This window comes from Aegilops tauschii, chromosome 5 (assembly GCF_002575655.3).
Source record: "Aegilops tauschii subsp. strangulata cultivar AL8/78 chromosome 5, Aet v6.0, whole genome shotgun sequence".
Lineage (NCBI taxonomy): Eukaryota > Viridiplantae > Streptophyta > Magnoliopsida > Poales > Poaceae > Aegilops > Aegilops tauschii.
Genome location: NC_053039.3, coordinates 89643795 through 89671557, shown reverse-complemented (window position 1 = coordinate 89671557; position 27763 = coordinate 89643795). Strand labels below are relative to the sequence as shown.

Sequence of the window (27763 nt, the reverse complement as noted above, 5' to 3'; positions counted from 1 at the left end):
GCCAGTACCCTCCACAAGTAGACATTATACACCAACCACTGCTAGCTTGTTGTGCAATAGTGCACCCTTATTGCACTTCCATACTTGAGTCACGTAAAAGGTTTAACCTAGGAAACGGTCTTCAAAATCTAGGTTCCATTATGTCCAATGAACATGCAAGGTGTTGTAACGGGTGAATCATGCTAGGGTATACAAATTTATGGAAATATGTGGGTCTTTAAACTTGTCTTAGAGATATGAGAATGATTACTTTAGGTTTGGGTACAAGAAAATCAATTTTTTGTTGATGTGAATGCTATTTATCCCTAGGCATTCTCTTATTTACCACTATAGTTCATAGTTTAAGTGTAAATATTTCCTTGGTGCCTTTTGAACATCAGCATAGATAGGTGGATTCTCATTCTAGAAAATAAGAGACATCTTCAATGCATAATAATTAAGAAAAACATGTTATTGCGGACAACAATAGTACGTTCAAGAAGTAACTTGTAGCTTCCCCACTATTGTTGAGCACATAAAGCTAACACTACAAGAAAACAACACATTAGGGCTCGTGAAGCAATTCATCCACCATCTGTGCAAGGTTGGGCTCACACTGGATACCGTCGATCCATCTCATGTTGATACGCACCATCTGAAGTTTCACTTGCAGTGCACTCTGAAGTTCCGGATCTGTGTAGTTTCTGAAGACCTTGGCAATCTCTTCTGCCTTTTCATTGGTAGTGAACTAACACCAAAAATAGGTAGTGCACTTAAGAAACGGTCATATGTTAAAATTGACTAAGAGTCTTTTCAATGGGAAATTTAGAACTTGCCAACTAAAGCCATAAAAGTTCATGTGGATGTACCAATGGAAGAATGTCGTGCACAATACTCCACAATAGGTCTCTTTTGGGAATAACCTTCAGGACACGGTCCCAGTTTTCCTACAAATGTAATGAAAGACATAAATGTAATTATATTCAGCTAATTTTCTAAAATATTTAATGGCCTACTAGCACTAACATGAATCATTTTCCATATCCCAAGGAAAAGCTGAATATATGAAAACTTGAAGCTTGTTTTAAAATTTCAGTGTCCCATGAGTACATTTCACGAGTTAGTTGAAGTTAGAAGATATAAATAGTTTACAAAAGAAATATACAAAACATTTGAGCTATTTTGTAAAGAATCTTCGTTGTGGTGCACCTGGTGAGTTGTTGTAAATTCATAAGTTATATACAATTCTCTATGTGGTAATATGCTTGTATCTTTTGGATTTAGTTAATAATAATTCCCTTTAACTATTTTCCTCTGCATTGATATACACAAACTAGTGACATACATAACAATCTGAACATCTGGTCATAGTCACGAACAACATGTGGATGTTGTGAATCACTCCGATAGGATTGTACTTCTATATATTGGTTGTCTAGGGACATGTTATTTCAAGCACAATGAAGAAATGGAAACTTTATATTTTTAATGTATGCCTTTATTTGTGTGTGTTGATTTCATCCTAGTTGGCGAATTCATTAGGTAAAAATATAATTGATCTCCATTTACTAATGATCTCATTAGTGAATATTAAATTCAGTGACTCAAGAACAATATCCTTATCCAGGCAAGAAGATAATGTGCCTACAAAGAAATAGAGAACTCTTTCAGGACAAAAAAAATCATCATTAAGAAGTTGTGTTAATTTATCATGGTAAGAGAAGTTACACACCTAAGACATGTAACTTTTCCTCCTCGTCACCAAAGTCCTTGTAGAGTTGTCGAAGAGAATCATATTTAAATCTATTTGAACTACAAACAGTTTGCATCACAGATAGGTATGCAGCCTGCACCACATTTTGGTCACAAAATTGAAGAAGCAACATAGACGCATGATGTGTAGTAAGGTAAGATTATTAGACCTTTCTGGTACCAGGAGAAAGGATAGAAGAGTTGTGATCATGGATTAAGGTGTCAAAGCGTCGAAGACCTTCACTTATGGTATGATCATGTCCAAGTTTTACAAGGGAAACCAAGAGAGTTTCTCTCAAACTTACTATTAGGTCTCCCTCACCATCCTTGGGATCCCAACCCAACTTTCTGAAAAGTAGAGTGCATAAAATGGTCATAGGAAAGGTATTGTAAGAATGAAAATATTTGTTATATGATTGAGCATATATTTGCCATCAAATAAAGAATATGCAACTAAACATGTAACTAGTGACGTAAAGATTGAAAATGTGACATGACATACAGAGTAGGTGGCAGAAGAATTTTAGTGACAAGCTTTTTGATGTCAGCAACCAAGTTAGGCGTAGCATCAATAGATACATGGTAAACAGTTATAGTTATCTGTAAAGCCAAAGGAAAATACATGGATAATTAAAATTTAGAAAACAAATAAAATTGAACTATTTGGAAAACTAGAATGTACATACAGCTTGTATGTGTGTCAAAACATTGTAGTCGGCTACTTCCCGACAAGTATACGCTATACATAGCAATGATGCTAGTGTGTCTTCTCTTGATATGGAAAGCATAAGTGAGTTCTCCAAAATTCCTGGAAATCTAATGTTAAAGTACTCCTTGAATCAAATATAACAAATAGATCATAATAGTGAAATATGTTACATACCAATTTTTTCCATTGAAGAGAACTCATTGGCCTCTAATGCGTTCTGAAGTCTAGTTTTAATTTCTTTGTCATACTTCACTCGATAAAACCCTGTTTCATTTACATTCAACTTAATCCAAATATTTCCACCCCTCTCCCGTTCACCACATACATCAAAATTATCATGCTTGTGTTTCAAAATGAATTTATTTGTTGATGAAGAGCATCTTAAAGTTATTGGCACATCCCACAAGCCAGCTCGAGAGGATCCATCTAGCACAAATTGGGCCTACAAGAAAGAAACAATATATGTGAACACAATTGACATATATATTATCGATAATTAGTGCAATTTAAGATATTATAAACATATACATGTAGCTTTTTTGTGCCATCCTATAGCATTGCCTATGAACTGCACTTATATCTATGATTTTGCCTATGTAGAGCATTATAAGTTAGAGTGCAAATAGTTTGCCACCCCTAGTAAATTGCTGAAAATAGTGTACAATTGTCAATGTGCATTTTGAAGGAAGAAAATTGGGCTTACAATGCCCAGTTTTGAGCATCTTAATTTCTTTTATAAATACCATGTAGTTTCTCTAGATTTGTATATTCCAATACATGCATGATAGAATATTTCCATGTGTTTGGTATGTTTAGTAGATCCCTTTTCAGACCAATTTACCTAACCACATATATAAAAAGTATGATTAATTAGCAATAAATAAAGGTTCAATGCACATTTTCTCCACTACAAGTGTGTAAAGGCCTACGTTTTTATATATAAGCAATCATAACTAGGCCAACAATAAGTCAAGGGAATGCATAAGTAATTCAAAACATACAATATGTATATGTGTATGGGATCTAGGGTCAACACTTGGATGAATGCACAACCAATACGTATGAAGGTTTACATTTTGTATAATGTTAGTTATTCAAGTTTTTGTTGATGGTTGAATAGTAGGGGAGCCCCCATTGTATATTTTTATACTAGAAGAGTAATGACAGTGTGTACAAATGCTACATGATTACATTAGTGGGGTGACCAACCCAAGGAAAGCTGAACTAAACCATGGGTGATAATCATGTAATAAATGGGTCATGACCACAGGGTTTAACGGGTTGCGATGAAAATATTTAACATGATGGGCCACAAGTTTAATATCCAAATGAGTAGAGTTATGTACCAAAATTACCTGTTCAACTTGGATTCCTTTCCCTTTATGTTTTATATTAATTATAGGAAACCCTGGTTGCTTTGTCCACGTACTCATGAAATCCTTGAATGGCTCGCCAGTTTCTTCTTCAAGCACGACCCATAGATCCTCTGTTTTAGCATTTGAGTAGGCATACTTTTGTATATATTTCTTCAATGCTATCTAAAAGTTTTTTACAATTAGTACATAATGATGCACACAACCCATAAAGAGATAGTGAGTACTCCCTCCATCCCAAAATTCTTGTCTTAGATTTGTCTAGATACGGATGTATCTAATACTAAAATGTGACTTGATACATCCGTATTTAGACAAATCTAAGACAAGAATTTTGGGATGGAGGGAGTATTATACAACAATTCATGGCATTAAGTCTTTCACAGCTCATACTTTAGGCTATTCGGAGTAATGTAGACTTGCTGACAAAATACATAACATTAACCGTCATGTTAAAGTCTCAATTGATGTTCTCATTTTGTACATAGAAAATGTAGACTTACTCCTTGACACCAATGGAATATAAGTGGTCACATAAATGGTATGTGTGCATCAAATTCATTTATACAAAAAAATACTATTTACACCCATTTAATAATAGAAAACGGTATCATAGTGTCACACAATCCACCAAGAATTCAATTAATTGGTTAAGAGTGGTTTTGTACACTTATAAGTAATATACGAAGTGCACTATATACATAACAATATAAAACACCACCTGAAAACGCTCTGCTCCAATGTAGCTATGTATCATTTGAAGAATAGAAGCGCCTTTAATATAAATGATGTCGTCAAAAATCCTAACGATTTCATTGATATGGTGTATTTCAACCTGGGCATAAGAGGAATAACATTGAAAATATGAAATGGTTTACATGTCAACATTTAGAAATGGAAAATTTATGGCAACCAATTGAATCTTTGTTTATTAACTTGCCAAAATTGATGCCTAATACAATACATGAAACTAAAAGGATTTTTGTATCGGTTTCCATATTCCATTGTAAATTTCAAAAGATTACACATAGAATCAAAAAGTGTCATCAAACTACTAGGAAAACTTTTGATTGAAGAGATTACACATCAGGCAACATGCATAATTAAACCTTTTCCAAGAGCCCCCTTGTTCTTCCCCGGATGCTTCTCTCGCTGTATGCCAACCCGGACCAACATTTGTCTTTCATTTGTGCGAAAAACAATATCCTAGATTCAATGTTTCAGAGATTTTACAAAATCATGTTTTGTTACAACTATTTTAGAGGACCTCTTATACGAAAATACATTACTTATCAATGTTTTATATGCACCCTTGAGTAATAGAGAAGATGGATGATGAAACACCTACTACTAATACAACAAGGATAGAGTGCGAGGAAGGAAGTATGTTGTGAGACATTTATGCCTTTTTCAATAATTTACTTTTTCAATGGCTAAATTTTGTTTTACAACAAATCGAAGAAGATAAGAGAGATCAAACAAAAGTGGGATGGATGCTATATTTAGTAGAATCTACCCATGACATATCATGTAGGATGATGTTCATCGTGGCGATGTGAAGCATGGGTTCTTCAACCACTATTTCCTGGGCCCCACTCCCACACTAACTTGGGTGTTTAGATCCATCTAGAGCTAGAAGAAATCTCTGAATCCGACTCACACTCCAACGTAGGAACATCATTAATATCAAAGATGGTTGGAAATTAAATCAATGTATCCATATATACTAGCTGAAATGTTTAGGAATGATGCCATATTAGTGCCTAATCAAAGCATATGTAATAGAAAAATCATCGTTGTAAGTGGTTGCCAACTATATCAGACATAACATTATATACTATGTTATCATGTAGTAGCAAGTGTCCTCTCCATGAGGTATACTCACCTAGTAAATCCATGTGTGAACTATGAGGGGTTTAATGAGGTGCTGATAAAAGATTCAAAGTAGATAGAACTGAATGCTCTAATATATGTACCAACCTGATACTCTATTATGTAACCTGATTCCACACTCTCTCATTGATATTAATCAAACACATTACATGGGTACAATGGGCATTGACCTTAAAAAAGAGATGCAACACCATGAGGGGAACCTTTATTACTAAGAATAAACCCAACATACTACGGCCTTAGCAAGCAAGTACAAGTGAAAGCATTGCATTCGAGGAATTGGTGACACTACTACGTACCCCTCTAAGCTCTATCAAATAATTGGAATGAGTGAGAGGATACACCTTTCCTTCCTAATTTCCAGGCATATAAGCCATCCTTTAAATTTATAAGTACACATGAGGTGTCGTTGGGAATGCTCTACCATGTGAGATGCGCAATCTAGACTTGTTAGACTAGGTTTCACTGTAGGTCATGTTTTTTTGCATGTTGGCTTCATGTTGGATACACATATGGGGAACAGGATGGATGAAAATTATATTATAATATTGATTAAAGTATCCGAGTAATCTTAGCCAACATTGATATGAAGATTTTTAATAATTTTTATCATGTGATTTCAGTTCACTGGGATACAATGTTCAATATTTATATTCCTAACATTTTTCCATATGTGGATTTAGAAATTGTTCTCATATTCCGTTGACCTGTGAGGGTCAATAGGAATGCTAAGAGATGTGTGGGTGAAGCAAGGGTTTGAGCCTATCAGGGCCTCTGCATGTCTTTAAAAATGAAGGAAGGAGAAACAAACATTCATAAGAGGGCCAAGATCTCAGAGAGGAAGATGAGGGATGTCGACCAAGTAAAATGCATTAACAATGGAGCAAAAAAGCTTCTCGTGAAGGACGAGGAGAGAAAAAATAGATGTCGAGAATATTTAACAAGATGTTTAATGGAGAGAATGATAACTCTGAATTGAGCTGGATGACTCCTTTGATGATACCAATAGATGTTTTGTGCGGCGAATCCAGTAGTCTGAGGTCAGCAAGGCTTTAAAAAGGATGACGGGAGGCAATGTGATTGGCCCTGATTGTATCCCCATTGATGTGTGGTGAGTCCTTGTAGACATAGCGATAGTATATAGCCCCTGGCACTGACAACATTCCTACTGAGTTTTATCAATGGTGTTGTGAAATTGTGCAACATCACATCATGAATTTGTTTGCTTCCTTTCACTCTATAACCCTTAATTTTCATAGATTGAACTATGGGATTATTACTTTGTTGCCTAAAATTAGCAGGGCCAAGAAAATTCAACAATTTAGACCGATATGTTTGCTTACATGTCCCTACAAGCTGATTACCAAGGTCCTAGATAGTAGGGTGGCACTGTTTGTTGATAAGTTGTTTAGTGTGCACCAGAATGCTTTTATTGACCACATAACTATCATGGATGGTATCCTCTCCCTGCATGAAATACTTCATCATACTTATATTAAGAAAATAACTGGGATTGTCACTAAGCTTGATTTTGAGAAAGCCTATGACAAGGTCAATTGGGACTTTATAATTGACTGCCTTAAGATGAGGGTGGTTTGGGCCTACATGGTGCAACTGGATGAAATGCATCATGTATAATGGACTATTAGTGTGAAGCTAAATATTACTCATGGGCCCTACTTTCAAAGTCACAAGGGGGTGAGGCAAGGGAACACCCTATCTACTTTTGCGTTTGGCATGGTTATTGAGTACTTGTGTAAGATGGTTTTGAATGCACAAATATAAACTTCTGCTTGGTATTGCCCCTGACCTAATTGACAATGGGGTAGCCATTTTGCTGTATGCTGATGACACAGTATTGTGTATTCATTATGATCCCAATAAAGCTCTCTAAATCTTAAAATGTTACTCTATATGTTTGAAATGATGTCCGGGTTGAAGATTACTTTTTAAAAAGTACAAAATTATGTGTGGGATGCGATGGTGAGATACTTAAATCAATGCAGATATATTCAACAATCAGATTGGGCATTTTCCTATGAAATATCTTGGAGTGCATGTTAGATTCTCCTATTTGAGGGGATGGACTTGGACTTCATTGAATCTAAATACATCAAAATACGTGACACGTGGATTGGAAATACTGCATCCTCTGGTGGTAGGCTCACTTTGTTGAATGTGAATCCCTCTAATATTGCTTACTAATATATGTCTATGTTTTTAATGTGTAGAACTTTCATTAAGACATTAGACAACACAAAGAAGGAGATTTTCTGGCAAGTTAGTAAAGAAAAGAAGAGGTATCACCTGATTAAATGGTCCAAATTTGCAAATCTAAGAAAAAGGGGGCCTTGGGGATAAGGATATACATAAGTAAAACATCAGTCTACTCTCCAAGTGGTGGTGAACACCGGAGAAAAAACTGGTCTATGGTAGTATATTATAAATGCCAAGTATTTTAAAAGAGCTATCATGGATGTTGTTAGAGATAAAATTCAATGATTCACCTTGCTAGAAAGCTATCCTTCAGGTGAAAGAATATTATATCGCTGATAGGAAAATTGATGTTCAATCTTGGGATACTGCAAGATTATGGAAGGACCCCTTAAAGGACAAAATTCCTCTTGCTGGAAAGTTCCCCCAACTTTTCAGCATCTGCAATTATCAAGATTGTACTATTAATAAGTGCCTAGAGGCTGATAGTACTTCCCTTTCCAGAAGGAGACCAAATCCTGACCTCAGTGAGCAATCGAACTGCGTTATGGAGCTAGCCAAGAGACTTTGTATCTCCATTGATGGTGATGTTGTTAGATGGCCACTTGGACCAAAATGTTGCTTCATTACTATGTTTATAATCTTTTGGAGGAAAACCTATCTGATAGTGACTATAGCTGGATATGGCAAGCGAAACTTCCTTCTAAAATTCAGATTTTTCTGCGACAACTTTTCCTGGATGCGGGTTTAACAAGGTATCAGACGAAAAGGAGGAACTAGAAGGTAAACCTAAATGTTCCTTTGCGGTGATTGAGAGACATCACAACCCCTTTTCTTCCTGTGCCCGATGGCTACAGTACCCTGGCGTACTGTGGCTAGCATGTTTGGTATCGATCTGTGCCCAGACAATGTGTGAACTTATTCTTGTCGGTCTTTTTTCTTCCTCCGAGGGTAGGGGGACTTACTATACTATTGGTTTAGTTGCTATATGTTGGGCTATTTGGAACTATGGCAACAAGGTGACATTTGAATTCAAAACTCTCAAAACCCTGTTTGAAGTTGTTTTTTCTACTAGTGCTTTTGTTGACATATTGTGCAGGACTGCTGAATTTTGAAGATGTTGTTGATTTGAGGAAGGGCGCCAAGATGTTGAGGGACAAAACTTCAAACATGATGTGGATTTGCACTGCTCTTCAAGATGGGGGCGACACTTGATGCCTTCCTAGTGCTTCTGGCCTACTTCATACATGCTCCATTTGTGTTTTGGCTATGTCTGTTATTTAGTGCATTTTGCCACTTTTGTCTACCCCCATGTGTGGGTGTTTGTCCTTTTTGCTCATGTGCGAGCATAGAACCTTGGTATGATAGTAATAGTCTATATGGTGTTATCGGGTTTTCGTACTGACGTGGGTATCTTGATGTTGAGTGTCTGCAATGCGTTTCTCGGTGATGACCTTATCTTTTGGTCAAATAAGATGCCTGAAGAATGGATGCGGGGTATATTATACCAATCCGCAGGAACAAGGGTGGTGTTCAATGTTGTACTAACAACTATATTAAGCTAATGAGACATACAATGAAGCTATATAAGGGAGAGAGTCATTGAGCACCTCTTAAGAAGAATGGAAAGTGTGACCAAAATTCAGTTTGGTTTCTTGCCTTGGACGTTGACCATGGAAGCCATTTTCTTCATATGGCAACTAATGGACATTGACCAAGGAAGGACATGCATATAGTGTTCATTGTCTTGGATAAGGCCTATGATAAGATATTGTGGAATGTCATGTGGTGGGCCTTGGAGAAACACAAAGTCGCAACAAAGTAAACTGCCTCATCAAGGACATTTACAATAATATTGTGACAAGTGTTCGAACAAGTGATGATGACACTAATGATTTTCCAATTAAAATAGGACTGCACCAAGGGCGAGTTTTGAGCCCTTATGTTTTATACTTTGTGGTTGATGAGGTAACAAGGGATATAGAAGTAGATATCCCATGGTGTATGCCCTTTGCGGATAATGTGGTGCTAGTCAATGATAGTTGGACGAGGGTTAATGGAAAGTTGGAGTTTATTAGACATACTTTGGAATCAGATGTCTTTAGGCTTAGTAGAACTAACAATGAGTATATGAGGTGTGGTTTCAATACTACTGGGTATACAGAGGAAGGAGGTTTGTCTTGATGGGCAAGCAATACCTCAGAAGGACACCTTCCTATATTTGTGGTCAACGATGTAGAAGGATGGTGATATCAACGAAGATGTGAGCCATCGAATCAAAGCTGGATGGATGAAGTGGAACCAAGCTTCTAGTGTCCTCTATGACAAGAGAGTGCCACAAAAGCCGAAAGGCGGGTTCTAAAGAATGAAAATTCGACATGAGATGTTGTATGGCATTGAATGTTGGCCAACTAAAAGGCGACATGTCCGACAGTAAGGAGTATCACACATGCACATGCTAAGATGAATATGTGTCCATACAAGGAAGGATCGGGTCTGGAATGATCATATATGTGATAGAATTGGTGTAGCACCGATTGAATAGAAACTTCTCCAACATCGTCTGAGATGGTTTGAGCATATACAATGCATGCCTCTAGAAGCGGCGGTACATAGCGAGCGGTTAAAGTGTGTTGGTAATGTCAAGAGAGATTGGGGTAGACCAAACTTGACATGTGAGGAGTCTGTAAAGAGGGATATGAAGGACTGGAATATCACTAAAGAACTAGCCATGGACAGGGATGAATGGAAGTTAGCCAGCCACGTTCCAAAACCATGACTTGGTTTTAGAGACCTTATGGATTTCTACTCTAGCATACCCCCAACTTGTTTGGGACTGAAAAGCTTTTTTGTTGTTGGTGGTGTATTCCGTTGACCTGTCAGGAGTCCCCAACCCAAGAATTAATTGGATTCAAAATTGACATACTGTATATGAATTATCATCATATAGTCATGTCAAAAGTAAAACTTACGAGATACTCGTATTTCAACAACAATAGAGTTTTACCATAGGTTCTATGTGCACATAGAATCTATGCAAAAGCATATAAATAAATGGCATATGCAATGAATAACAAGTACAACCCAATGATCATGCCATACCACATCAACAAGCAATGTGATTACCTCTATAGGATGAGACCCTGCTATTGAATCCAATTTAAGAGTAGACATTGTGTTCTCAAGAAAATCCAGCAAAATATTCCACTTCTGAAAAAAGGAATCTACTGCTTGATAGCTCATCTGTTAACAAACTAGCTCATTAAGTATAGATAATTATCATGGTACATAATTCTTGAAAATTTGAGTCATCAAATTACCCATGTAGCAAATCCCTCGTTTAACCATAAGTGATTCCACCATTCCATGGTTACAAGATTTCCACACCATTGATGAGCCAATTCATGTGCCACAAGTACTGCAATCTAAAAAATAGATTTTGGAATCTACAAACAAAGTATGTCTTCAAAAACTTCAACCATAGAAAACAGATGTATAGTAGAATAACATAATTATTGTTAGTTGAAGTAATGTAATTCCCTTATGCATCATTTAGGTAAGAAAGCCTATTTTCTGAAGTCATGTATAGTAAATGATGAAAGAAATGTTACAAATAAGTTTATGATTTACGGTCTATACTTCCTGTAGTTTTGTGGATGTTGTAGATGGACCATCAAAAAGAAAGACCGTGGGATGGAAAGTGATCAGTCCGTAATTCTCCATTCCCATCCAATTAAATTCAGGGATACTAATCATATCCAACTTAGCGAGTGCATAGGGAGTGCCAAAGTAACTATGATAATTAAGAAAAAACACTTGGTTAGTCATTATATCTGATAACATCCATAGCTTAAAAGACATCAGTATGATCACTTATGTTCTTCTCCTAAAACCTATTTAATTAATTGCAAAGGGTATGTTCACATCTTACTCATTATAGAAATCCAATGACTTCACCCCAACATCCAATGCCAACTTCCCTTGTGAACTCTTACCAACTTCAGTGTACACACGAACTTTAGTGCCTAAATAAAAAGAACAATGTAAAGTGATAATAACAATTTAATGGATTAGGTGAATCTTATATGAAAAATGGAGCTCATACCTTTCGATGTTACATCCTCAACAAAGTCAAAAATACCAACAACCATGGCAACTAAATAAGTTGACATGAGAGGTGATTCCTCAAAATGGATAATCCTCATAGAACCACGCACTATCTCACTAGATATAGGCATGTTGGAAAGTGCTACCATCTCAGATGAAACTTCTAATGTTACCTTGAACTTCGCCTAAAAGATTGAGATAATGCAAGAAAAAGTTAGCAAACAGAGATGAATGCACTGAAGCCCTTGTTCACATACATGAGAGGAAAAATTAAGGTATAACTAGAGGAATTAGAATCGTTTTCCCTATAAACACATACTTAACTTATGAGTACATGGCCAGTGGTGCTTCAAGAACAAAAATGATAGATCAATCATCTAGAAAATCTAGATATCTCAGTAACAATGAGATGATAATAACCTTAAAAGCAGGCTCATCCCAACAGGGAAAGCATCGCCACGCATACACAGGCTGAAACTGTGTCACCGCCATGTGTGTCGTCTTACCCTTATACTGATATTTACTGAACTCAAAATACATCACAAATCATGAACCATCAAAGATAATAGTATTAGTTCTGCAAAAATACTACCCAAATGCAAGTCTGTTTTGTAGTTTCAACATTGATAGGACTAATTGTAAACTGGCTAGCGAATGTGGCATCCTACAATGTTTTGAGCATACGGGAACCGATAGTTCATTTGTTCTCTCTTCTACTGTATATAGCTCCATGAAACCATTCAGGAAACCTTGAAAAAAGGAGAACCGGCCCGTCTCACCCGCCCCGCTCCCGCGAGCGGGAGGACGAACCCTTGTTCCGCCGCCAGCTCTTTCCTGCCCCTTCCTCCCCCTCGCCATCGCTTGCTTGCGCCACCGGTGACGGGGCCTCTTTTCTCCCCTCCTCGCGAGGTTGCTAGTGCGGGGTGGCGAACTCACAGGAAGCGCGGTGCTATCCGGGGCGCCGTGGCACGGCTGCGGCGGCGTCTCTGATGACGGGGGTGGGCTGGTGCGGCGCGCGAAGGGTTGTGTGCCGGCATCTGGTGGGGCGTGCTCAGCCGGGAGGTGATGGCAGCTCGAGGGGTTGCGTTCATCTGCGTCGGCCTCCTCCGCCCAATTTGTCCCGTCGAGCGGCGCGGGCTGCGGCAACGCAAGCTGCTGGATACTACCTTGCTCTGCAGCAGTGGTGGCGCGGGATGAGGGACTAAGCACTCCCGCTGATCTCCGGCCAGATCCACTCGGATCTGGCCCCTTAGTCAACGACGGGTGGCTCGGGGGGATGGCAGCGGCCTGTTGGAAATATGCCCTAGAGGCAATAATAAATGGTTATTATTATATTTCTTTGTTCATGGTAATTGTCTATTATTCATGCTATAATTGTATTGTCCGGAAATCGTAATACATGTGTGAATACATAGACCACAACGTGTCCCTAGTAAGCCTCTAGTTGACTAGCTCGTTGATCAACAGATAGTCATGGTTTCTTGACTATGGACATTGGATGTCATTGATAACGGGATCACATCATTAGGAGAATGATGTGATGGACAAGACCCAATCCTAAGCATAGCATAAAAGATCGTGTAGTTTCGTTTGCTAGAGCTTTTCCAATGTCAAGTATCTTTTCCTTAGACCATGAGATCGTGCAACTCCCGGATACCGTAGGAGTGCTTTGGGTGTGCCAAACGTCACAACGTAACTGGGTGACTATAAAGGTGCACTACGGGTATCTCTGAAAGTGTCTGTTGGGTTGGCACGGATCGAGACTGGGATTTGTCACTCCGTGTGACGGAGAGGTATCTCTGGGCCCACTCGGTAATGCATCATCATAATGAGCTCAATGTGACTAAGGCATTAGTCACGGGATCATGCATTGCGGTACGAGTAAAGAGACTTGCCGGTAACGAGATTGAACAAGGTATTGGGATACCGACGATCGAATCTCGGGCAAGTAACATACCGATTGACAAAGGGAATTGCATACGGGATTGATTGAATCCTCGACACCGTGGTTCATCCGATGAGATCATCGTGGAACATGTGGGAGCCAACATGGGTATCCAGATCCCGCTGTTGGTTATTGACCGGAGAGGCGTCTCGGTCATGTCTGCATGTCTCCCGAACCCGTAGGGTCTACACACTTAAGGTCCGGTGACGCTAGGGTTGTAGAGATATATGTATGCGGAAACCCGAAAGTTGTTCGAAGTCCCGGATGAGATCCCGGACGTCACGAGAGGTTCCGCAATGGTCCGGAGGTGAAGAATTATATATAGGAAGTCCAGTTTCGGCCACCGGGAAAGTTTCGGGGGTTACCGGTATTGTACCGGGACCACCGGAAGGGTCCCGGGGGTCCATCGGGTGGGGCCACCTATCCCGGAGGGCCCCGTGGGCTGAAAGTGGAAGGGAACCAGCCCTTAGTGGGCTGGGGCGCCCCCCTTGGGCCTCCCCCCCATGCGCCTAGGGTTGGGAACCCTAGGGGGAGTTCCCCCTTGCCTTGGGGGGCAAGGCACCCCTTCCCCCCCACTTGGCCGCCGCCCCCCCCCCTTTGGATCTGATCTCCAGGGCCGGCGCCCCCCCCCAGGGGGCCTATATAAAGGGGGGAGGGAGGGCAGCATACAACAGCCTTGGGCGCCTCCCTCCTCCCCTGCAACACCTCTCTCTCTCTCTCGCAGAAGCTTAGCGAAGCCCTACCGAGACCCGCTACATCCACCACCACGCCGTTGTGCTGCTGGATCTCCATCAACCACTCCTTCCCCCTTGCTGGATCAAGAAGGAGGAGACGTCGCTGCACCGTACGTGTGTTGAACGCGGAGGTGCCGTCCGTTCGGCACTCGGTCATCGGTGATTTGGATCACGGCGAGTACGACTCCGTCATCCACGTTCATTGGAACGCTTCCGCTCGCGATCTACAAGGGTATGTAGATGCACTCCCTTCCCCTCATTGCTAGTAGACTCCATAGATGCATCTTGGTGAGCGTAGGAAATTTTTAAATTATGCTACGATTCCCAACAGTGGCATCATGAGCCAGGCCTATGCGTAGTTACTATGCACGAGTAGAACACAAAGAAGTTGTGGGCGTTGAGTTTGCCAATTCTTCTTGCCGCTACTAGTCGTTTCTTGTTTCGGCGGCATTGTAGGATGAAGCGGCCCGGACCGACCTTACACGTACGCTTACGTGAGACTGGTTCCACCGACTGACATGCACTAGTTGCATAAGGTGGCTAGCGGGTGTCTGTCTCTCCTACTTTAGTCGGAACGGATTCGATGAAAAGGGTCCTTATGAAGGGTAAATAGAAATTGGCAAATCACGTTGTGGTCATACGTAGGTAAGAAAACGTTCTTGCTAGAAACCTACAAACCACGTAAAAACTTGCAACAACAATTAGAGGATGTCTAACTTGTTTTTGCAGCAAGTGCTATGTGATGTGATATGGCCAGAAGATGTGATGAATGATATATGTGATGTATGAGATTGATCATATTCTTGTAATAGGAATCACGACTTGCATGTCGATGAGTATGACAACCGGCAGGAGCCATAGGAGTTGTCTTTATTATTTTGCATGACCTGCGTGTCATTGAATAACGCCATGTAATTTACTTTACTTTGTTGCTAAACGCGTTAGCCATACAAGTAGAAGTAATCGTTGGCGTGACGACTTCATGAAGACACAATGATGGAGATCATGATGATGGAGATCATGGTGTCATGCCGGTGACGAAGATGATCATGGTGCCCCGAAGATGGAGATCAAAGGAGCATGATGATATTGGCCATATCATGTCACTATTTGATTGCATGTGATGTTTATCATGTTTTGCATCTTATTTGCTTAGAACGACGGTAGTAAGTAAGATGATCCCTTATAATAATTTCAAGAAAGTGTTCACCCTAACTGTGCACCGTTGCGAAGGTTCGTTGTTTCGAAGCACCACGTGATGATCGGGTGTGATAGATTCTAACGTTCGAATACAACGGGTGTTGACGAGCCTAGCATGTACAGACATGGCCTCGGAACACACGCAATACACTTAGGTTGACTTGACGAGCCTAGCATGTACAGACATGGCCTCGGAACACGGAGGACCGAAAGGTCGAGCATGAGTCGTATAGAAGATACGATCAACATGGAGATGTTCACCGATCTTGACTAGTCCGTCTCACGTGATGATCGGACACGGCCTAGTTGAATTCGGATCATGTTTCACTTAGATGACTAGAGGGATGTCTATCTGAGTGGGAGTTCATTAAATAATTTGATTATATGAACTTAATTATCATGAACTTAGTCTAAAATCTTTACACTATGTATTGTAGATCAAATGGCCCATGTTGTCCTCAATTTCAACGCGTTCCTAGAGAAAACCAAGTTGAAAGATGATGGCAGCAACTATACGGACTGGGTCCGGAACCTGAGGCTCATCCTCATAGTAGCCAAGAAAGATTATGTCTTAGAAGCACCGCTAGGTGAAGCACCAATCCCAGAGAACCAAGACGTTATGAACGCTTGGCAGCAACGTGCTGATGATTACTCCCTCGTTCAGTGCGGCATGCTTTACAACTTAGAACCGGGTCTCCAAAAGCGTTTTGAGAAACATGGAGCATACGAGATGTTCGAGGAGCTGAAACTGGTTTTTCAAGCTCATGCCCGGGTCGAGAGATATGAAGTCTCCGACAAGTTCTTCAGCTGTAAAATGGAGGAGAATAGTTCTGTTAGTGAGCACATACTCAGAATGTCTGGGTTGCACAACCGCTTGTCTCAGCTGGGAGTTAATCTCCCGGATGACGCGGTCAATGACAGAATCCTCCAGTCGCTTCCACCAAGCTACAAGAGCTTTGTGATGAACTACAATATGCAGGGGATGGAAAAGACCATTCCCGAGGTATATTCAATGCTGAAATCAGCGGAAGGGGGGATCAGAAAAGAACATCAAGTGTTGATGGTGAATAAAACCACTAAGTTCAAGAAGGGCAAGGGTAAGAAGAACTTCAAGAAGGACGGCAAGGGAGTTGCCGCGCCCGGTAAACCAGTTACTGGGAAGAAGTCAAAGAATGGACCCAAGCCCGAGACTGAGTGCTTTTATTGCAAGGGAAGTGGTCACTAGAAGCGGAACTGCCCCAAATACTTAGCGGACAAGAAGAAGGCCGGCAACACCCAAGGTATATGTGATATACAAGTAATTGATGTGTACCTTACCAGTACTCGTAGTATCTCCTGGGTATTTGATACCGGTGCGGTTGCTCATATTTGTAACTCAAAACAGGAACTACGGAATAAACGGAGACTGGCAAAGGACGAGGTGACGATGCGCGTTGGGAATGGTTCCAAGGTCGATGTGATCGCCGTCGGCACGCTACCTCTGCATCTACCCACGGGATTAGTTTTAAACCTCAATAATTGTTATTTAGTGCCAGCTTTGAGCATGAACATTGTATCTGGATCTCGTTTAATTCGAGATGGCTACTCATTTAAATCTGAGAATAATGGTTGTTCTATTTATTTGAGAAATATGTTTTATGGTCATGCCCCGCTGGTCAATGGTTTATTTTTGATGAATCTCGAACGTGATGTTACACATGTTCATAGTGTGAATACCAAAAGATTAAAGTTGATAACGATAGTCCCACATACTTGTGGCACTGCCGCCTTGGTCACATTGGTGTCAAGCGCATGAAGAAGCTCCATGCAGATGGACTTTTGGAGTCTCTTGATTACGAATCATTTGACACGTGCGAACCATGCCTCATGGGTAAGATGACCAAGACTCCGTTCTCCGGAACAATGGAGCGAGCAACCAACTTATTGGAAATCATACACACCGATGTGTGTGGTCCAATGAGTGTTGAGGCTCGCGGAGGATATCGTTATGTTCTCACTCTCACTGATGACTTAAGTAGATATGGGTATGTCTACCTAATGAAACACAAGTCTGAAACCTTTGAAAAGTTCAAGTAATTTCAGAGTGAGGTTGAGAATCAACGTGACAGAAAAATAAAATTCTTACGATCAGATCGTGGAGGAGAATATTTAAGTCACGAATTTGGTACACACTTAAGAAAATGTGGAATAGTTTCACAACTCACGCCGCCTGGAACACCTCAGAGAAATGGTGTGTCCGAACGTCGTAATCGCACTCTATTGGATATGGTGCGATCTATGATGTCTCTTACCGATTTACCGCTCTCATTTTGGGGCTATGCTTTAGAGACTGCCGCATTCACTTTAAATAGGGCTCCGTCGAAATCCGTTGAGACGACACCGTATGAATTATGGTTTGGGAAGAAACCTAAGCTGTCGTTTCTAAAAGTTTGGGGATGCGATGCTTATGTCAAGAAACTTCAACCTGAAAAGCTCGAACCCAAATCGGAAAAATGCGTCTTCATAGGATACCCTAAGGAAACTATTGGGTATACCTTCTACCTCAGATCCGAAGGCAAGATCTTCGTTGCCAAGAACGGGTCCTTTCTAGAGAAGGAGTTTCTCTCGAAAGAATTGAGTGGGAGGAAAGTGGAACTTGATGAGGTGATAGTCACCCCTTCCGAACCGGAAAGTAGCGCAGCGCAGGAAAGTGTTCCTGTGGTGCCTACACCGACTGGGGAGGAAGTTAATGATGATGATCGAAGCTTCAGATCAAGTTACTGAACTTCGTAGGTCCACAAGGACACGTTCCGCACCAGAGTGGTACGGCAACCCTGTCCTGGAAATCATGTTGTTAGACAACGGTGAACCTTCGAACTATGAAGAAGCGATGGCGGGCCCGGATTCCGACAAATGGCTAGAAGCCATGAAATCCGAGATAGAATCCATGTATGAAAACAAAGTATGGACTTTGACTGACTTGCCCGATGAGCGGCGAGCCATAGAAAACAAATGGATCTTTAAGAAGAAGACGGACGCAGATGGTAATGTGACCATCTACAAAGCTCGACTTGTCGCTAAGGGTTATCGACAAGTTCAAGGGGTTGACTACGATGAGACTTTCTCACCCGTAGCGAAGCTGAAGTCCGTCCAAATCATGTTAGCAATTGTCGCATACTATGATTATGAGATATGGCAGATGGACGTCAAAACGGCATTCCTTAACGGCTTCCTTAAGGAAGAGTTGTATATGATGCAGCCGGAAGGTTTTGTCGATCCTAAGAATGCTAACAAAGTATGCAAGCTCCAACGCTCAATCTATGGGCTGGTGCAAGCATCTCGGAGTTGGAACATTCGCTTTGATGAGATGATCAAAGCGTTTGGGTTCACACAGACTTATGGAGAAGCCTGTGTTTACAAGAAAGTGAGTGGGAGCTCTGTAGCATTTCTCATATTATATGTGGATGACATACTATTGATGGGAAATGATATAGAATTCTTGGAGAGTATAAAGGCCTATTTGAATAAGTGTTTTTCAATGAAGGACCTTGGAGAAGCTGCTTATATATTAGGCATCAAGATCTATAGAGATAGATCAAGACGCCTCATTGGTCTTTCACAGAGTACATACCTTGACAAGATATTGAAGAAGTTCAATATGGATCAGTCCAAGAAGGGGTTCTTGCCTGTATTGCAAGGTGTGCAGTTGAGCACGGCTCAATGCCCGACCACGGCCGAAGATATAGAAGAGATGAGTGTCATCCCCTATGCCTCGGCCATAGGGTCTATTATGTATGCCATGCTGTGTACCAGACCTGATGTAAACCTTGCCGTAAGTTTGGTAGGAAGGTACCAAAGTAATCCCGGCAAGGAACACTGGACAGCGGTCAAGAATATCCTGAAGTACCTGAAGAGGACTAAGGATATGTTTCTCGTTTATGGAGGTGACGAAGAGCTCGTCGTAAAGGGTTACGTCGACGCTAGCTTCGACACAGATCTGGATGACTCGAAGTCACAAACCGGATACGTGTATATTTTGAATGGAGGAGCAGTAAGCTGGTGCAGTTGCAAGCAAAGCGTCGTGGCGGGATCTACATGTGAAGCGGAGTACATGGCAGCCTCGGAGGCAGCACAGGAAGTAGTCTGGATGAAGGAGTTCATTACCGACCTAGGGGTGATTCCCAATGCGTCGGGCCCGATGACTCTCTTCTGTGACAACACTGGTGCTATTGCCCTTGCAAAGGAGCCCAGGTTTCACAGGAAGACCAGGCATATCAAGCGTCGCTTCAACTCCATTCGTGAAAGTGTTCAAAATGGAGACATAGATATTTGTAAAGTACATACGGACCTGAATGTAGCAGATCCGTTGACTAAACCTCTCCCTAGGGCAAAACATGATCAACACCAGGACGCAATGGGTGTTCGATTCATCACAATGTAACTAGATTATTGACTCTAGTGCAAGTGGGAGACTGTTGGAAATATGCCCTAGAGGCAATAATAAATGGTTATTATTATATTTCTTTGTTCATGGTAATTGTCTATTATTCATGCTATAATTGTATTGTCCGGAAATCGTAATACATGTGTGAATACATAGACCACAACGTGTCCCTAGTAAGCCTCTAGTTGACTAGCTCGTTGATCAACAGATAGTCATGGTTTCCTGACTATGGACATTGGATGTCATTGATAACGGGATCACATCATTAGGAGAATGATGTGATGGACAAGGCCCAATCCTAAGCATAGCATAAAAGATCGTGTAGTTTCGTTTGCTAGAGCTTTTCCAATGTCAAGTATCTTTTCCTTAGACCATGAGATCGTGCAACTCCCGGATACCGTAGTAGTGCTTTGGGTGTGCCAAACGTCACAACGTAACTGGGTGACTATAAAGGTGCACTACGGGTATCTCCGAAAGTGTCTGTTGGGTTGGCACGGATCGAGACTGGGATTTGTCACTCCGTGTGACGGAGAGGTATCTCTGGGCCCACTCGGTAATGCATCATCATAATGAGCTCAATGTGACTAAGGCGTTAGTCACAGGATCATGCATTGCGGTACGAGTAAAGAGACTTGCCGGTAATGAGATTGAACAAGGTATTGGGATACCGACGATCGAATCTCGGGCAAGTAACATACCGATTGACAAAGGGAATGGCATACGGGATTGATTGAATCCTCGACACCGTGGTTCATCCGATGAGATCATCGTGGAACATGTGGGAGCCAACATGGGTATCCAGATCCCGCTGTTGGTTATTGGCCGGAGAGGCGTCTCGGTCATGTCTGCATGTCTCCCGAACCCGTAGGGTCTACACACTTAAGGTCCGGTGACGCTAGGGTTGTAGAGATATATGTATGCGGAAACCCGAAAGTTGTTCGGAGTCCCGGATGAGATCCCGGACGTCACGAGAGGTTCCGGAATGGTCCGGAGGTGAATAATTATATATAGGAAGTCCAGTTTCGGCCACCGGGAAAGTTTCGGGGGTTACCGGTATTGTACCGGGACCACCGGAAGGGTCCCGGGGGTCCATCGAGTGGGGCCACCTATCCCGGAGGGCCCCGTGGGCTGAAAGTGGAAGGGAACCAGCCCTTAGTGGGCTGGGGCGCCCCCCTTGGGCCTCCCCCCATGCGCCTAGGGTTGGGAACCCTAGGGGGAGTTCCCCCTTGCCTTGGGGGGCAAGGCACCCCTTCCCCCCCACTTGGCCGCCCCCCCCCTTTGGATCTGATCTCCAGGGCCGGCGCCCCCCCAGGGGGCCTATATAAAGGGGGAGGGGGCAGCATACAATAGCCTTGGGCGCCTCCCTCCTCCCCTGCAACACCTCTCTCTCTCGTAGAAGCTTAGCGAAGCCCTGCCGAGACCCGCTACATCCACCACCACGCCGTCGTGCTGCTGGATCTCCATCAACCTCTCCTTCCCCCTTGCTGGATCAAGAAGGAGGAGACGTCGCTGCACCGTACGTGTGTTGAACGCGGAGGTGTCGTCCGTTCGGCACTCGGTCATCGGTGATTTGGATCACGGCGAGTACGACTCCGTCATCCACGTTCATTGGAACGCTTCTGCTCGCGATCTACAAGGGTATGTAGATGCACTCCCTTCCCCTCGTTGCTAGTAGACTCCATAGATGCATCTTGGTGAGCGTAGGAAAATTTTAAATTATGCTACGATTCCCAACACGGCCTGTCTGGTTGCTGGGACGGCATGGGCCATAACGGCATGGTGGCAGTCCACGGTAGTGGTGCGGGTAGTTCATGGCAGCGGCGGGACAGGCTCCGGCATCGTGCCGTTGGCGAGCTGCTTGTGTGGATGCCCCTAGGTCCTCTCGCGGCGGCAAGTTGTGCCCTTTCCGGCACCTCGCGTTGTTGGGCGAGTGTCCTGTACCTACCAGATGCAGATCCAGGCCGGGAGCCGAGGTCAGGCGTCGCAGGGGGTGGCGTTGGGAGAGGTGGCGGGAGTGATGGGTGGCCCCGATGCGGTTGGGCCACCCGTCACCGGTAGGGGTGTTGGACGTCGACATGGTCTGCTCCCGCTTCACCTCTTCTCTGACCTGCTGGCTCCCCGATTGGTCGTTTTGGTTACTGAGGCCCTTTCGTCGGCCGGAGCTTGTCGGTTGATGCATCGCTTGGAGTCATGGAGGGCCTATGGTGTGTCTTGCTCCCTGGCGGCGGCCTGGGTGGTGGGAGCTGCGGTGCTCGTGGGCTGAGCTCGCGACTCAGGAGCGGGCGGTTAGCGGCCATGGCCGCATGGGCGGCGTGGTGGCTGGAGTTTTGTTGATCTGTGGCCGTGAAGACGGAGTTTGCTGCCGGGTGAAAACCCTGTCTGGCTTGGCCAGGCCGATGGAGGCGACGCCTGTGGGCATCGTCATCTTCCTGAAGTCTTCGTTGTCGTTACTCCTTTTCCCTTCGCCGTGCTCCAGATGAAAATCTAGATCTTTGGATCGGACGGTGGCGGCGCTTTGGTGTTGTGTCCTTCATGAATGCACCGTCTTGGAGCTCCCATTTCATCGTCTTTCAACTTCACCTCTTTGCGGGTTCTCCGGAAAGAGCTCCGGCGGCTCCTTATAGTTCACATCGATCGATGTGATGTTGTTGTAAGCCTATCACACCTATGTATCCGGTCTTGGGTGAGTGTGTGTTGGTGTGTTGTGTTGTGGTCTGTCTCGATCGATGTGTTGGCAATTGCTTTACATATAAAGCGGGGCGAAAGCCTTTTTGGGTATATAGCTCAATGGATTCATATACAACATTATATATTTTCTTTTTTCTGAGCATGAGAATTAAATTGATGTGTGTTCTGCTATTTTTTTCATGTCTAACCTATAATTTTGTTACAAACAACATGGCTTTTCTTGGTGCACCATAACCTACTAAAACTCATGTTTGTTTACTAAGTATTAAACAAGTTGCTAGTACGAGGAAACATCATTAATATTTGCCTCGATTACTGTTATTGGCCTTGTATATATACAAAAGGTATTTTTTATAGTGGCCTTGTATAAGGGAATGGAGGGAGTACTATTTTAACGTGGCTTGCAACTTTATCCACATGATGTCTTATTAATTTTATTACACTTCTTACAAGGTTTCTGCATGTCTTACTAATTTTCCTACTACATGACTGTTTTTTCTGCATCGTATGTAGAATAAATATTCTACTCGTAGGAATAGAATTATAAAACGAAATACATAAACAGACATGAATGCGCGTGCACACACACATACATACCCCTTTAGTTTTATTGGAGTATATTGTTTCACATTTCTAATACCAATAGGTAATATTACGCTTTCGTGCATGAAATACAAATGCAAAAAGGATGTCATACCTCCTGTAAAATCCCATCATCTCATGATTGAGGGTGCCATTGAAGTGCACCCTGAGAACACCCTCACCTAGTGGAAGCTCTTTACGGAACCCGAGCACCATAATTTGGTCATCCTTGAAAAACACCACCTCGGTTGGCACCAAACATTGAGACAACTGGGAACCATGACACTACTCAAGACGGGGTTTAATATATGTGATGTGAGGATGGAAGGATCTTTGAAAGCTGCCTTTGGTTTACAGATGGGTGCACCATTTACATACCTTGAAGTGAATGGATGCACGGTCAATGGTGAGTTCCATAACATTGAGCACGAGGAAACGGGTCGGTGCTAAGACGACGACAGTAATTGCCACCACACCAGAGAAGGTGTAGGACATGAGGTCAGGGCGGAAATGGAGCTCATAGTGGCTTGGCAAAGCAAAACGTGGAAGTCGAAGCTTGCCGCGGAACTGATCTGGTGAGTCAGCCGTGATTGTCGGCATGGGCACCGAGACGAGTGCAGGCACAGCAGCTCCTCTGAGACCTGCCGCCTATGAAAATTTACATGTATTAGCTTTCAAGAGTGACGAAAGCTAGTAGGTGGTAGTACCACTGATGTAGAAGTATTTTAGACCTAAATAATCTGATTATTCCATCTTAAAATTATGATATACTACTTGTTTTGTCGACACAGAATTATTGCACTGACTGAATTTGGTAAATTAATACATAGAAGTGTGGGTAAAATTTCCTGATGTGAATTTGCATGGACATAAATACCAGCAATGAGAGTATGAAGTGTATTCTATAGCTGGATAAAAAAAGTACTACTATACCCGAGCATGTTCAATTTTTTTATTTTAAAACTCGCTTGAAAGCATATTATTCTACATTCAGAAACCTGAAAAATATATTAATGTGAGGTCATACATGAATTTAAAATTATCTATCCCACTAAACTATGTAGCTTGAATTGTTTTATTTGCGGATGTAGTTGGGTCATGGAAAAAAAGTTTACGCACAATAGAATAAATTTCACAAAACCCCAAACTTTGGGGTATTAATAACGAGAAAACCATGACTTTTTTCTTGTTTGTGTCGTTGAGCCCAATATTTTCATTTCCACTACCGTTTGGCAAAGAAAAATGAACGGCTTGTAGTACATGCTTGTTGAAAGAGCAGCTAATTAAATCACCAGATTAACAAACTATGAAGGCCAGGCTGAGGGCAGGAAAACTGCACCCTTTTGGACTGGCGGCCACATGATGGACGTCAGAGCACCAAGCCCTCAGGGCCCAGCAATTGTGTATCAGGCTAAGAAATTTGGGCGGTTATTGATGAGCACCATAGTTCGTTGGCCGCGTAAGGGTTGTACCAGGCACAAGTTCTAGGAATCTAGTGACCTTATTGAGGAGGATGACACCGAAGATTCCCTCGACTACATCTCGCTCCGATCAAAGGAGCAACTCGGCTAGAAGAATCGTTATCATCTACTCCCTCCGTCCGGTATCGAGTAGATCCGCAAGCAACAACAAACTTGGCCCTGTGTTTTACAAACTTGTTAAAAAAGGCAAAAACAAAAAAAGGCCGACCGGTATCCTATGTATGCATAGATGCTTTTTTTTCTATTGATGAGACGTGTGGTGGATAGCTAGCATTAAATAAACTTAAGACCACATGGTGGTGGCACGGATGGCGCTACGCCTCCGGCAGTTGGTGCCATTGAAGGATGATTCTCAGGTGCATGCTAGTTTGTTTGTTGCGCAATTGTAGCATAGCTAACTGCATGACGCTGCACATGTGAGTTGTCACATAAATAGTGCCGCATGGTTGACCGAGTGGAGGTTCTATCTGGGAGCGTATAGTATGACAAAACACACCTCAGCTCAATTGATGACGAGTCGAGGTCCTACCAGGAGGGTAGAGTAAGAAATAAGAACAGCTCAACTCGATTCATGATTTTGCCAGATTGTAGCATAAACATCAATTGATTAATTTCCATGATTCTGTCATATCTTGAAAATAATCAATTTCCCTTTACATCACTATAAGCACCAATAGGTTAATTTGCTAGATTCTTCCGTATCTCGAAAATAATTGATTTTCTTCTATGAAAGATAATATTCCATATATTGAAATGGTTAATTTTATTCATTAGAAGATACTCCGTCCACTGGAGTATAAGACGCATATATTTCCCTAGCTAAAAAATGATTAATTTCATGATTAAATGATATGCCCTAGGTTTACAATTGGGACACGAATGGATGAGGGCGGTACGAGAAAATGGCGGTGCTCGATGTAGCGCAATCGCGCCATCGAAAGCATGGGGGTAGGCCTCCTTCATGTTCTTGCTCCTTTGATTTCTTCCCTAAGGAGGGTCTCTCTCGTCAGGTTTTCGTGGTTATGGAGGGTGCAAAAAATCAAAATTCTATAATTAGTCAACACCTTATCGTAATTACGGACCATTTTCAGCGCTCGTACTAGATCCAGCGAAGCGGCATCCTCTACCATACCCGCTTTGGCCAGCGAGGCCGTTGGAGGAGGCAAGAAACTTGTGAAGACTCTCACGATGGGAGAGGAGTGGGAACGAGATAGAATAAGGTCATTTCTTTCTTCCATCGCGATCATGTACTATAGGCAGTTCATTGCATAAATAACATGATTAGCACCTTCTGGATTCACTGGGTTTGCGATTCAAAATTCGTACATGATTAACATGATCCTCGAATCAGCTTTGCGGTTCACGAATCAGAGATAATATTAAATCTTATGAGGAAGTGGAAAATCAAATATTAGAGGCTAGATGACCAAGCAGCCCAACGACAGTCTCACTCTCCCAAGAAAAAGAAAAAGGGACGTGCTCACTCTCCCAACCTGTTTCCTCCTGCCCAACCATGCATCCTAACTCCCGAGCTCTATCCACAACTAAGAGGACCTCAGATGCCACATACAAATTCTACTCAACGACAATGTCATCAAAGCAGCTAGCATATGGACAGAAAATTGAAGAGAATGTGGGATAACTATGATATACTCCCTCCGTTCCTAAATACTTACAAGTCTTTTTAGAAATTTCATTATAGAGACTATATCCGGATGTATATAGACGCTTTTTAGAGAACCGGTTCATTCATTTTGCTCCGCATGTAATCTATGATGAAATCTCTTAAAAAACTTATATTTATGAACGGAGGGAGTACTATAAGGCAGATTCAAATACATATTATTGAAAGTTTGTGGAATACTAATTGGACCTGTTGGCTGCTGCAGGTGGCAACGATGAGGTGAGTGACGAGGAGAAGTTGCAGCATCGCCATCGCCGCACCTCCGGCCACTGGTGCCATGAAAGGATTACGCTCAGATACACACGCTGGCTTTTTGTTGCGCAATGGTAACCTATAGGTCACTGTGGTGCAGCACCGGCGAGCTGGCATATAAATAGCGCCGCGAGATTGACCGAGTCGAGGTCCTAGCTGGGAGCGTAGAGTAAGACAAAGGACACCTCAGCTCAATTTATGATAGTGCCAGACAGTACAATAAACACTATAGTCTTTCTATATCTAAATAGAAGCCTTCCACTATTTTTTTTGCCTCTCATGCAGCCACGTCACCCTAATTAATGTTAGCCATTGGATCAATTATGCATGCAATCCACTGGCCGTGCACTAACTCTTGCTGCGTTGCGTATCGACTTCCATCGGGCAAACAGGCGCGCGCCCGTTATAGGCCATTTTGCTAACGAGCGCCTGCAGGGCACACCCCCTGCCGCGATTTGGGCCGGCCCAGTTCCCTTATGCGTTCCTGTAAAAACTGGCGAAAAAAGGGTGGCCAGCGACGATTTGGGCCGGCCCAGTTCCCTTATGCGTTCCTGTAAAAACTGGCGAAAATAGGGTGGCCAGCGACGGAATCGAACCTGTCGGTTGCTGCAGGTGGCAACGATGAGGTGAGTGACGAGGAGAAGTTGCAGCATCGCCGTCGCCGCACCTCCGGCCACTGGTGCCATGGAAGGATTACGCTCAGATACACACGCTGGCTTTTTGTTGCGCAATGGTAACCTATAGGTC

General features: G+C 42.5%; 1 protein-coding gene across 4 annotated transcripts; it reads right to left on the bottom strand.

Moving 5' to 3' along the window:
• Nucleotides 1-415: 415 nt before the first annotated feature.
• On the bottom strand, nucleotides 416-27763 carry LOC109767809 (aminopeptidase M1-C-like). Of its 4 annotated transcripts, XM_045228405.2 has the most exons (16): nucleotides 26954-27763; nucleotides 23978-24247; nucleotides 23715-23869; nucleotides 12026-12212; nucleotides 11852-11945; nucleotides 11560-11713; nucleotides 11241-11345; nucleotides 11047-11163; nucleotides 4535-4648; nucleotides 3796-3978; nucleotides 2615-2882; nucleotides 2418-2539; nucleotides 2234-2331; nucleotides 1902-2079; nucleotides 849-926; nucleotides 416-727 (listed from the first exon to the last, which is right to left on the bottom strand). In XM_045228405.2, exons 4-16 carry the CDS (start codon nucleotides 12174-12176, stop codon nucleotides 545-547), a joined length of 1845 nt encoding a protein of 614 aa, XP_045084340.1. In that variant the 5' UTR covers nucleotides 12177-12212; nucleotides 23715-23869; nucleotides 23978-24247; nucleotides 26954-27763; the 3' UTR covers nucleotides 416-544. The 4 variants fall into 4 exon arrangements, 3 of the variants coding, with proteins under 3 accessions (XP_045084340.1, XP_045084338.1, XP_045084339.1); XM_045228404.1 differs by lacking the exons at nucleotides 23715-23869; nucleotides 23978-24247; nucleotides 26954-27763 and adding exons at nucleotides 1712-1826; nucleotides 12448-12562 and having other exon boundaries at nucleotides 610-727; XR_006663651.1 differs by lacking the exons at nucleotides 23715-23869; nucleotides 23978-24247; nucleotides 26954-27763 and adding exons at nucleotides 1712-1826; nucleotides 12448-12563 and having other exon boundaries at nucleotides 694-727; nucleotides 849-1623.

Excerpts from the sequence above, each read along its gene's own strand:
- LOC109767809 (XM_045228403.2), bottom strand. The coding sequence starts at position 12,519 with ATGGCGGTGACACAGTTTCAGCCTGTGTATGCGTGGCGATGCTTTCCC. Across the intron at positions 11,714-11,851 it reads TCATTGGATTTCTATAATGA|TTACTTTGGCACTCCCTATG; the intron begins GTAAGATGTGAA and ends TAATTATCATAG. Across the intron at positions 2,080-2,233 it reads ATTCTTCTGCCACCTACTCT|AAAGTTGGGTTGGGATCCCA; the intron begins GTATGTCATGTC and ends TCTACTTTTCAG.